We start from the raw sequence: 13,090 nt of genomic DNA on the forward strand, positions 1-13,090 counted from the left end.
CACCGTCTGGTGTCGCGCAATAGATGCCGTCCATAATCAAGATGAAGATGTAAGGGCTAAGAGCCGACCCCTGGTAGAGTCCGATTTCCACCGAGATTGCCTCGGTGTCGCCAACTGTAATCCTGACGTATGTAGTAGATCTACAATACATATCACGAATCGCCCGGATATAAACAGTTGGGATCCGTCTTGTTTCCAAGGTCTTCCAGATCGTATTGCGGGGAACGCTATCATACGCCTTCTCAAGTTCAATGAACGCCATGTGAAGATCTTTATTTTTTTCCCTATATTTCTCCATAAGCCGTCGAAGTAGATGAATCCCCTCCGTAGTAGACCTGCCTGGCATAAAGCCAAATTGGTTTTCTAAAACCCTAATAACCTGTCTCAACCTAGCCTTTATCACCTTTTCCTATAGCTTCATGGTATGGATAAGTAGTTTAATACCTCTGTAGTTGCCACAACGATGGGGATCTCCTTTATTCTTATTGATTGGTATCATCGTAGACTCTCTCCACTCCTCTGGCATCTTGGCAGTCTCTAAAATAATATTAAAGATGTTTGTCAACCACTTAACTCCCTCTTCTCCTAGGGCCAACCATACAGTATTGGAATTTGATCTGGACCGACAGCTTTGTCCCTCCCCATCTTTCTCAGAGCCATTTTGACTTCCTCAAACCCAATCCTACTTGTAGGGCAGTCATCTGCCGTAGTATGATGGTCGGCTGACCCATCAACGGTACTATCTCTATAGGAGAGGCACCTTTATTAAATAAGCCAAAGAAGTAACTACCCCAAACCTTCTTAATATCATGATCTTTCACTAAAAGAACACCATTGTTATCCTTAATAAACCTAATGCTACCTAGATCATTTTTCCTATTTTCTCTGGATTTTGCAAGCCTGAAGATGCCGTTTTATCCTTCCTTGGTGTCTAATCTCTTGTACATTTCCTCGTATGCCTTATCCTTTGCTTTAGCCACTGTTTTCTTGGCTTCCCGCTTGGCCTCTTATATATATATATATATATATATATATATCCTTTGTCTTTCTAGTTGCAATTGTTTGAAGGGTAAATTAGGCATTTAGTACTTAAACTATCAATTTTGATCATTGTAATACCTAAACGTTTAATTTTTTCAAAGTCATATCTAACGTTTAGTTTTCATTTGATTTTAGTACCTCGCTTTTATAACTTAACGCGTTTAGTACTTAAACTTTCAATATTTTCAATACTTAACGTTAAATTTTAAACGAGTAGTAAAATGAAATAAAAACTTAAAGTTTTTAACGACGGGGTACTAAAAAGAAATAAAAACTAAATTTTATATATGATTTTAAAAAAATTAAAAGTTTTGATATTAAAAAAGATTAAAATTAATAATTTAGATACTAAACACGTAATTTACCCATTGTTTAAACCCACAGGGAACCACGTCACCAAATCTAAATAATAGAACCAATGAAAACCCCGGACACTTAAAAATATCTAAACCCATCAGGACCAAAAAGATGATAGAACCGGAGCAGTGTGGGTCACCCAAAGGAAATATCAAACCCCTCCTGATTTTTAGCCACGTCAACCCCATCCTTTTTTCGTCACTGTAAATCTGTGAGTGCCATCCTTTTTATATCACGTTTCTGCGCATAGGGGAAAAAAATAAGAAAAGGAGACCAGCTCAGCTCTTTTTCTCTCTCTGTCTCTGTGCCTTCTTCTCTAAAGAAAGATACCTTTTCTTCTCTAAAGAGGTGAGGCAGAGAATCAAAAGGGTTTGTTTTTTGTGAAATGGATGCTAACGGTAGTACTGACATGGTAGCGCCATTCGTCGCTAAAACTTATCAGATGGTGAATGATCCGATTACTGATGGTTTGATCACTTGGGGTAAAGCTAATAATAGTTTCATAGTCGTCGACCCTTTGGATTTCTCTCAAAGGATCTTGCCTGTTTACTTCAAGCACGGCAATTTCTCTAGCTTCGTTCGCCAGCTCAATACTTATGTAAGTCCGTATCAGAGTACTCTATTAAATTGCGGTCCCGGTTACGAAATTTGTTCGATTGTTTTCATGGTTTTGTATTCTTGTATTGTTTGTGTTTAGGGATTCAAGAAGGTGGATCCGGATAAGTGGGAGTTTGCGAGCGAATGGTTCTTGAGAGGGCAAAAGCATTTGTTGAAGAACATAGTGAGGAGGAAGCATAATAAAATTCCATATGTGCAAGTGAAAGCCGATGATTTAGACGACGAAGAAATAGTGATGGAAATAGCGCGGCTAAAGGAGGAGCAGAAGTCGTTGGAACAAGAGCTGCAAGGGATGAACAAGCGTTTAGAGGCCACCGAGAGGCGGCCGGAGCAAATGATGGCGTTCCTCCACAAAGTCGTCCAAGACCACGATTTGCTTCCCCGTATGATGCTCGAGAAGCAACGCACACGGCAGCTCAAAGCCAACAAGAAGCCGCGGTTGACCATGATGCCGAACTCATCATATTCACCATCTTCGAGCATCGCCGTCTCTAATAACGATTCCGTGAAATCGGAGGAGGAAGAAGACGGTCACCCGGGAGCCGCCGCTTCTCCGGAAATTGATTTTTTTCCCTCTAGTTATCAATCGTCGCCGTCGCCCGATCAGGATTCGAAGGAATTGTTGGGGCCGCAAAATATACAACTGATGAACTACGGTTGCGCCACGGGAACGAGTCAATTACCGGTGGTTCTGGTGGCTCCGACGGTGATTGGAAACGGCATGGTGATGTCGCCGTCGGGGACGAGTAACGTAGTTGGGTATGGTGATAGAAATGGGCAAGTGGGTTATTTCGGAGAAATGGCGGCGGCATGGGTGGAGGCGCGTACACAACCGCCTTATCCATTTTCACTATTAGAGTGTGGCTTTTAGTTAGCTGCTTCACATGATATATGTTGGATTCTATCTTTAGTATACTGATTTTTGCTTTTAGTATTAGATTTTGCATATTTGGTTTTCGATTTTCTTTTCTTTTTGGCATTGTATATTAAAATGATTAATAAAAATTATAATCAGAGTAAAATTAGAAAAAAAATTGAGTAATATACTATATAAATGCAATCCAATCTAAAAATAATAAATTTATAATCCAGTCTTTAGAAGATTATAAAGTTATAAATTAATATACTAGTAAAATTATCTTTTAACTTATATAAAATAGGCACGAGGGTTAAAGAAATTATTGTTATTTGTAGAGTTTTAGGTTTGAGCATTATGATGATTAAATATTCCTGTCAAATAAATGTTTGAGAGCATTTAGAATAAATATTATATTATAAAAAAATTATATAAAATAGAGTTATCAAAAAGTTTTAAAATTGATCAGTTTCGATTATATATAATTAAGTTAGATTTTTAGAAGTTAGATATAGATATTGATCAAGGTTTTAAAAAATTTGGGTTGAATTTAGAAATAATTAGTTTATATTTTTATTAAAATATTTTTATAATTTTAATTTTTTAAATTAATAATTTGTTTTCATTCTTCTTCAATTTTTATAAATTTATTATCTTTTAAAATTTAAAAAATTTCATCCAATTTTAAATAACCAATATTTTTTTAAAAAATGTACTTATATTGTATCACATTTTCAAACTCACCAAATGATATGATCTCCGCTATTCAAACTTTTGCTCGCAATTAACTTTTCAACCATTAAAAGCAATATTTACGACATAAAAGCAATGGTGAAGTAAACATTTAATATTTAAACTATTAATTTTAGTGTGTTTTAATATTTAAATTTTTATTTTTTTAAACTATATTTAATATTTAATATTTGTTTTATTTTAATAACTCACCATTAAAAAACTTCACATCTTAATACTTAAATTATCAGTTTTGGTCCGTTTTAATACTTAATTTTTTTAAAAAACTTAGCGTTAAATTTTGAACGGTGATACTAAAATAAAATAAAAACTAAACTTTAGATATAATTTTTTAAAAATTAAAAGTTTAAGTAATAAAATGAATTAAAACTGATATTAACTAGGTATTAAACACGTAATTTATCCTAAAATGTAATAATGACTGAAAAATGTTAAGATATAATAAAAGAAAACAGCCTCAATATCTCTCAACGTCCATATACTTCAAAAATGTCCAAGAAAAAAATACGAATAAAATCCATTAACGACTAAAAAAGAAGAATTAAAAAAACAATTAATTTAATCATTGCCACATTTCATCAGTAACACCTATAAAGTTTATTTTACTTGAAATCATCATCAACCACTTCAATCTTAACAATCAAATTTCATCACATCGTCTAATACCAAATAACATATGTTTCTAATAAAATCCATAATTTCATCACTAACACCTAATTTTTCATTAAATTTCTAAATCTAGTAATCAAAATAAGAGTATAACTAAATTGAATGATAAAACATATAACTTAATTTAATTTTCACTAGGATAAAGTATACAAATGGGCCCGATTATATGATATTATTTTCTTGAGTCCCTCAGCTATCAAACGTTACAAATTGGTCCTCTGACTATATAATGTTAGTTTGTCGAGTTCTCTGACTATTAAAAGTACAAATGATCACCCGACTATTAATTATGTTCTAAATCATCATTATCCATTACAAATTAACGACAATCTAAGCTGGATGTTAATCTGTTGTCTAAGATATGATAAATTTGATCCTAGAATCTCAAACGACTATCATATCTCAGACAACAAATTAACATTCAATTGAAATTATCGTTAATATTTTAACAAAAAATGATAAATTTAAAATATAATAAATATTTAATGACTATATTATAATTTTTAATAATTAAAAAACTCAATAAAACGTAAATTTATAATTAAAAAATTATTTTATAACTTTTAATAATTAAACAACCCAACTCCACACTCAAAGGCCATTTATATGCTAACATAGGTATGGTGAAACTATGAAGCCGTATGACGACAGAATAACGTGAGGGTCAGATCACGAGGGGACCCGATTCTATTTCGGGCTTTTCGGGGCGATGGAAATGGGTAAGTGGGTCCCATTATTTGTCAATAATGGAAAGGCAGTGGGTCCAAGTGGCATCTCAAGACTGTTTTGATTAATTATTATAACTACTTTATGTTTTTGGGTTTGGACCATGTCGGCCGACGCGTGTCAGATATTGATTGGTGGGATGGAGCTTGGAATGGGTTTCGGACACGTGTAATGAAGTCACTGTTGGGACGAACGTTGACAACTCTTTTGGTTGACGTTTTAGGTGGGGTAAAATATGGACCATGCATTTAGGTTTCGTTGTTTGTTTTAGACAAATACTATATTTTATGTTCCAAAGGTTGTAGTTAGAGAGAGCCCACGTTTTCATTATAAAAGTTGTTAACATAAAGTGCTTAAATAAATGATGCTTAAGCTTCCAAATTTTTTGTTATTTGTTTATGTTTTGCTTACTCCACCATACTCCAGGGAAGAAATAAAGGTTTTGATTTAATTGTTAAGGAAATTACCTTTTAATCACCTCTATATATATTTTTAAAATTTTATCAGTAATATTATCGTCTGTCTTTACTTGCAAGGGAAAATATAATAAATATGAAATCAAATTGATTATATAGAATACGTGACTAATGTTTATTTTGTGTTATATTTTATGATTAAATACTCCTCGTTTGTTCATCTTTATTGCTGATTTGGACGTTTTTACATGATTTTTTGTAGGACTATGACTTCTTGAAAATGTGCTTAAAAGGACTAAAAATTGCACTTTTTGTTCTAGAATCAAGGCTTGAACATTGGACATGAAATGCTTACATGACAGTGAGTCAACAGCTTCTAGAAGATCCAGTCAGTGATTCTGGAAGATAGATGGACGACTAGAGCATTTCAAGCATTTTAAATTCAAGTTTAGGAATTATCTTTTGTATTTTCTTAGGATTATTTTTAGCATCTCTAAGGTTTCCAAAGGTTATAAATGCCTTCCTTGGGTGAGCCTAAACAATCATCACTCGAATCTTGAAGTTCTTTAATTTTGTTTTTATAAAACTTTTTTCTTTTTTTCTCTTACTCGCATTTTCTTTATTTTTATTTTAAAGCTTTATTTTTAATATGCTAAGTATGACTTTTGTCATGCTTAGCTAATTTTCTTTTAAGCCGAGGGCTAAAGCGATGATTCAATTCCAACGCGTCAATTGAAAAAAGTACTTGAACAACTTTAGAAATCTCTCTCGATTTCTTGCGCTTATTTTCAAAAATCAAAACAATTTTCAAAACCAAAAATTGACCTTGGTTAGGATGTTATTGCGATTAACCGTGTGGGAGGAAGGATCAGCTTATTGAAAGTACATTCGACTTCCTGGGAACACACTTAGCAAATGGATTGCTAAGAGGGAAATTGAGATTGGAATATGTTATTATTGAAACAACATAATTTGAGTCCAAAAGGCATTCTTCGAACCAAGTATAGAGAAAATTGAGATTGGAATATGTTATTATTGCTAAGAGTTCGACTTAGAGGTAGTTGATAGGAAAGGTATAGAGAACCAGGTTGCAAACCATTTATCTAGGCTAGAAAACATTTCTGAATGCCATGACATTTTTTATATTAAAGAAGAATTCCCTGACGAGAAAATTTTATATGCCACAACAATTTCGTGGTATGCTGACCTCGTTAATTTTCTTGTTAGTGGTGTTTTTTCATATGAATTGAACAACCAGGGAAAAAAGATGTTTCTGCATGATGTCAAGTTCTATTTTTGGGACGAGTCGTACTTGTTCAAGCAATGTGCCAATCAAATGATTCGACGGTGTGTCCCCGAAGAGGAGCAACACGATATCTTACACCATTGCCACACAACACCATGTGGATGGCATTTTGGAGGTGCGAGGACTGCTGTCAAGGTCCTCCAATCAGGCTTCTACTGGCCATCACTATTTAAGGATGCCCACGAATTTTTCAAGGCGTGCGACAGATGCCAGCGTACTGGGAACATTTTCAGACGACACGAAATGTCGCTGCAAAATATTTTGGAGATAGAGCTATTCGATGTTTGGGGCATCGATTTTATGGGACCGTTCCCATCTTCTTTTGGAAACTTATACATTTTACTCGCGGTGGACTACGTATCCAAGTGGGTTTAAGCGATTGCGGCACCAAGGAATGACTCGAAGATGGTGCTCAAGTTCCTTCACAAGAACATTTTAACTCGATTTGGAGCACCAAGAGCCATTATCAGTGACGAGGGCACCCACTTTGACAACAAGCTAATTGCCAAGGCTTTACAGAAATATGGAGTGCGACATAAAATTGCCACGGCATATCACCCACAAATAAATGGGTAAGCTAAAGTGTCCAATCGTGAAGTTAAGCAGATTCTTGAGAAGGTGGTGAATTCCCGAAGGAAAGACTGGTCCCCAAAACTCGATGAAGCACTCTGGGCATACCGAACGACATTTAAAACACCTTTGGGAATGTCGCCCTTCAAGATGGTATATGGAAAAGCATTTCACCTGCCAGTTGAGCTAGAACATAAGGCACACTAGGCAATCAAGAAGATGAACTTCGACGTATAACTAACTGGGGAGAAACGACTACTCGATCTGAATGAGATGGAAGAGTTTCGAGCACAAACATATGAAAATGCCAAGCTCTACAAGGAAAAAATGAAGAAGTGACATGACAAAATTATTTTGCCACGACATTTTCATGTTGGAAAGAAAGTGCTCCTGTTTAACTCTAGTCTCAAACTCTTCCCTGGCAAACTGAAGTCACGATGGTCGGGACCATTCGAAGTCCACCATGTTTACCCGTATGGCGCTATGGATATCAAGAACATGGATGATGGGTCCATATTTAAAGTCAATTGCCAGCGCCTGAAGGCATACCAAGGATTCCCACCATTGCGTGACAAGACTGCATTTTTCTTGCATGAAGTTGATACTGGCCCAACATCTTAAGGATGTCGTGACATTTTAGATTTACTCTTGTGCATAAATAAATGTTTATTTTGTTACTATTTTTATTCAGTGTCCTTTTATTTTACTATTTTGTTTTTCTTTGCAAGGTTGGGGTCCATCCAGATTTCAACCGTACTAGCATCATATTCTGAACATTCCAGCCCCACACAATTACAAAAGCACACACTTCGCACGACTTCCGCACCACCACAAGCATGATCAAGGTACCTTGCATTGTATTGAATTTCATAGCATGTAGTTTAGATTTTTCCTTAGTTTTATTTAGCATTGAGGATAATGTTTCTCTCAAGTTTGGGGGAGGTAGGGTTCTTAAATCATTGCATGATAGTATTAGTATAATGAATATGCTATGACATTAGTAAATGGTTGAATTGGTTTTATGGAAAAAATTAAGGATGCCCGATGATGATGAACTATTGATGGCTAGGATTGAATGTACATGACTGTTGAGGATAATAGAACCAACTCTAGGACTTGCTTCTTTGAAACCCTTGAATTCACGATTGTATGTTTTTTCATGCTTAAGGAACTTAAATTTTTATAAGAGGATTATTGCATGTCTTGGCATAAACGATGAAAACCCCACTTAGTAAAAAAAAATTGAAGTTGTGAATAAATGCTTCGGCATATCTGTAGAGGGACACTCCACTATGCCATGGAATTTTCTGGAAACTACAAATAAATAAATGGAAGCTATGGTGTATGAGTGAATGAAAGTAGTCACGGGATGACTCTACCTGACTAGCTCGGGGGTGGAAGGTATGCTCCCTTTCACCTAGAGTGTGGGATAGTAGGTGTGATGGGCTGACTCCCCTCGTAGCAGTGTTAAAAAAAGAAAAAAAGGAAAAGAAAACAATGTGGGAGTAAAAATTATAAATGTTGTGGCAAAACAAGAAAACTTGCATAGAAATTTTTTAGGTTTGTTAAGCATGGACTGGATACACACACGCACACACCCACACAAAGAATCTTGCCCAATGGGACAGTACTTGATTTCTCAAACTAGTCTAGCATGTTGAAGCCAAATGTTCTGAGGGCTGAAATTATATCCCATATAAATATTCTGCTTCTGAACTTGCCATGGTATTTTTATTTTGCTTAATACTATCCATTGCTTGAGGACAAGCAATAGCTTAAGTTTGGGGGTGTGATAACTACGTAAAAAGTCATATTTGGGACCTTTTCACTTAAGTTATTGACTGTCTTAGAGCTCATATAGGATCATATAGATGCATTTAGGAGCATATAGTTGCATGTGGTGAAATTATGTTTGCCGCGACATTTTATTTTGTAATAAGTGCTGCTTTATGGGGAAGGTGTTTGTCTGGTGATGTGCAAGATTTGGGAGCAAGGAAAAGCAAAAGGGAAATGCCATAACATAAGGAGACTTTTGAGCAGAATGCAAATGCCGAACCAGTTGGCATTTCGAGAGCGATCAAAACGAAAGAAGAATATTTTTAGTAAGAGCTAGCAGTCATGGCATAAAAAGTGCTTTCTGCAATCAGCCATAATGGAGGGGTCACTTACCATCTTTGCACCGACTCTCACATAAAAGGAATGAACTTTAGGGTGCTAGTGTAATTTTAACACAAAACCCTAGGTTTATTCTCCCATATAAATAGAAGATGAAGCCTGACTTTTTGAGGAGACTGAGAGTTTTTTAGACAGCCGCCAAGAGCATAAAAATTCAGAGAAAAAGTTCTCTCTTTTTCCGTCAATCGTTTTTGTTGTGGCATTCCTCCGTTGACAGACTATAGGGAGTGGTGAACTAGGTGTCCGAGATGAGCTAGATCGTTGGGACTATTCGTGGTGGCTAAGGGAAGCTCCAACAGTGCACGTCAAAGGCTTTACCTCATTCCCTTTGCCCTTTGCTTTCGTTATTTATTATTTGGGTTGCAAAGAACGGATTAACTTACTTTGTGCTTGTTTATTTCGAACCCCACTATGAACTAATCCTATTTGGTGGGAGTTTATTTTTGATATTTAAGTTTTGCTTTAATGAATGATTATTTTTTATGTTATATTCTATTTTGTTTATAAAGCTTAGAGCCTTAAGGTTGTAGGAGCTACGAGAGTAGCCGTTCCTTAGGAGATTACTTAGTGTTCGAGAGAATTTCTAGGTAGCACGTCCTTAGTGTTCGAGAGAAACTAGGGAGAAACCACATAAGCAAGGGGTTCTAGGTAGTAACTAGGCCTAATCCACCTTAGAGATAAGGCTAGGATTTCATTCGACTAAAAGGAGTTGTGTATGAGTGATAGGTTAGATGTTAATGTGCTGCAAAAAGGTATTTCCGAGACATATCCTGTTATCTGGACCAATAGGATGCCCCAATAGGTCGCCAATCGGTTTTGCCAAGGCATCTTCAATCTGTCGAGTCCCTTACTAGAGATAGCATAGGGCACCTTTAGTAAACTCTGTCGGGCAGATAAATCATAGAAGTAAAACCATTTTGAGAAGTAGACTTAAATTTCCTAAGTAACTCATATCACTCATTCCCATAGTAGCTTGTCGTGTGAGGAGTCTAAAGTCCTTATAATCAAATCCAATATTTACAGTTTATTTTGCCTTTACATTTTTATTTGATTACAGTACACACAATTCCTTTTGCCACAACATATCCATTTGCTACCACATTGTCATCGTTCCATTTCCATACCATCTATTCATTTTGCCACAGCATTACCATTTGTATATATACCATCTCTAACTTTACTTCGGTGACAGAGTAAAGTTTCGTGACAAAATTATTTGATTTCCCCCAATCCCTGCGGAGAACGATACTCACTCATCACTTTATTACTTGTTCGATTGTGTATACTTGTACACATATCCGCACCATTTATACTACTCACAAACAACGGATAAAATCTCACTTCAATACTTGAATCTAAAACTCACACCATATTTTTAAACATGTTCTTAATCCTTTCTAACCTCAAAAATCTCACTTGATTCTCTTAAACATCCCTAAAAACCTATTTTTGGTTTATAAGCTCAAAACTTGAGATGTGGAGCTTAAAATGAAGCTTGAGGGATGAAGATTAATATTTTCACCTTTGATTAACCAACTAAATTTGAAATGCTTGAAATCTTCACCTTAGAAACAAAGAAGAAGAGAAAAATGATGAGAATGAGAAGATGAGTGTTTGGTGAGTGTTTTGGGGGAGTGGTTACATCAAAATCATATAATAGAGAGGGGATTTTTTATCATTCAAAATAACAAGGGGAATTTACACTTTTAGTCCCTCTGCTTTCTGTTTTAACTTGAATCACCACTAAATGTTGGGCCCAACTCAAGTCCCACTCTCAACTTAATTAAGTCCAAACTATTCTAATGGGTTATTTGGCTCAATTTATGGGTCTCGAGTTGACTCGAACTACTAACCCGAGATTCAGGACGTTACAACTCTCCTCTTCTAATAAGAAATTTCATCCTCAAAATTTACCTGGATAAAAGAGATGGGGTACTGTAATTGCATGTCTTCTTCGGTTTCCCAAGTAGCTTCCCTGATTCCATGATTCCTCCAAAGCACCTTTACTAAAAGAATTTTCTTGTTCCTCAACTCTTTCACCTCTTTTGCTAGAATTTGGATCAATTTCTCTTCGCAGGTCATATCAGAGCTCAACTCGACTTGCTCTAAGGATAGGACATACGATGGGTCGAAAGGATACCTTTGAAGTATGGATATATGAAACACATTATGAATGTACTCCAATTTTGGGGGTAAGGCTAAACGAAAGGTTACCAGTCTGATTCTCTCAAACACCTCATAATGACCAATGAAATGCGGGGTCAAATTCCCTTTGTGTCCAAATCGAAGCACTTTCTTCCATGGAGACACCTTAAGGAATACATTGTCGGTCACAACAAACTCGATTTCCTTGTATTTCCAATTCGTATAAGACCTCTGCCTATCTAATACCTCCATCAGTCTACTTTGAATCATTCTGACATTTTTTTGGTTTCTTTGATTAGATCTAGTCCTACTCTCTTCCCTTCACTAAGCTCAATCCAACAAAGAGGAGTTCTTTACTTACACCCATATAGAGCTTTGAACGGGGCCATCTGAATGGTCGACTGATAACTATTTTATATACGAACTCCACTAAAGGAAGTGGTCCTCCCAACTACCCTTAAGATCAATAACGATACACCTAAGTATATCCTCAATAAACTCAATAACGGGCTCTAACTGACAGTCTGTTTAAGGATGAAACGCGATGCTAAAATGGAGTTTGGTCTTAGGGTCTCACACAGAGCTTTCCAAATTCGAGAAGTGAACCTAGGGTCTCTATCTGAAATGATTGAAGTTGGGACTCCATGCAACCTCACTATCTCATGGATTTAGAGCTGCCCTAATCTTTTTAAAGTGAAATCATTCCTAACTGGTAAGAAGTAACCATACTTGCTCAACCAATCTACTATCACCCAAATTGTATAATGCTTGAGTCTCGTTATCAGTAAATTGGTTACAAAGTCCATTGTTACGATATCCCACTACAACTGTGGTATCTAAATTAATTGTAGAAATCCCAAAGAAACTTAATGTTCCACCTTGACTTGTTGGCATACCAAACGCTTCGCAACAAACTCAAACACATCTCTCTTCATGTCAGGCCAAAAATACACAGGTCGAAGCTTTTGGTGCATCTTGTTGATACCAGGGTGAACTGAAAATGGACTACAATAGCCTTGTGAAGGATATTATTATGCAACTTATTGATATCGGGTACACATAACTGACCCCTAAAGAACAACATATCACCATCTCGTAACTCAAACCCTGGGGCCCTACCTCAGTAGACTTGCTCTATACGAACCCTCAAACGATTATTTTCACTTTATAATCTCTTGACCTTACTCATTAACTCTGATCCTACTCGGAGTTTGGCCAACATTCCCCTATCACTAGATAAACTTAAGCATGCTAATAAGGCCCTCAGCTCTGACATCAACTTTCTTTTCAGAGCATCATCTACAACGTTTACTTTTTCCGGGTGGTAATTGATAATAAAGTCATAGTCCTTTAACAACTCAACCCATCTACTTTGTCTCAGGTTTAACTCCTTATGAGTAAGTAGATACTTTAAACTCTTGTAGTCGGTGAAGATAAGATATTTTTCCCTAAACAGAT

The 13,090-nt window shown here is 36.0% G+C and overlaps 2 protein-coding genes across 3 annotated transcripts; one reads left to right on the plus strand and one right to left on the minus strand.

Moving 5' to 3' along the window:
* Positions 1–1,670: 1,670 nt before the first annotated feature.
* Positions 1,671–2,953, plus strand: LOC120180051 (heat stress transcription factor C-1-like). Of its 2 annotated transcripts, none has more exons than XM_039185481.1 (2): positions 1,671–1,996; positions 2,096–2,953. In XM_039185481.1, exons 1-2 carry the CDS (start codon positions 1,784–1,786, stop codon positions 2,885–2,887), a joined length of 1,005 nt encoding a protein of 334 aa, XP_039041412.1. In that variant the 5' UTR covers positions 1,671–1,783; the 3' UTR covers positions 2,888–2,953. The 2 variants fall into 2 exon arrangements, with proteins under 2 accessions (XP_039041412.1, XP_039041413.1); XM_039185482.1 differs by having other exon boundaries at positions 2,105–2,953.
* Positions 2,954–11,371: 8,418 nt separating this feature from the next.
* Positions 11,372–11,884, minus strand: LOC120180059. The gene has a single exon (XM_039185486.1). It carries the CDS (start codon positions 11,882–11,884, stop codon positions 11,372–11,374), a length of 513 nt encoding a protein of 170 aa, XP_039041417.1.
* Positions 11,885–13,090: the final 1,206 nt, after the last annotated feature.

The sequence above is a fragment of the Hibiscus syriacus genome, unplaced genomic scaffold (genome assembly GCF_006381635.1).
Source record: "Hibiscus syriacus cultivar Baekdansim isolate YM2019G1 unplaced genomic scaffold, ASM638163v2 tig00112488_pilon, whole genome shotgun sequence".
NCBI classification, from domain to species: domain Eukaryota; kingdom Viridiplantae; phylum Streptophyta; class Magnoliopsida; order Malvales; family Malvaceae; genus Hibiscus; species Hibiscus syriacus.

Excerpts from the sequence above, each read along its gene's own strand:
- LOC120180051 (XM_039185481.1), top strand. The coding sequence starts at position 1,784 with ATGGATGCTAACGGTAGTACTGACATGGTAGCGCCATTCGTCGCTAAA. Across the intron at positions 1,997-2,095 it reads TTCGCCAGCTCAATACTTAT|GGATTCAAGAAGGTGGATCC; the intron begins GTAAGTCCGTAT and ends GTTTGTGTTTAG.
- LOC120180059 (XM_039185486.1), bottom strand. The coding sequence starts at position 11,884 with ATGGAGGTATTAGATAGGCAGAGGTCTTATACGAATTGGAAATACAAG.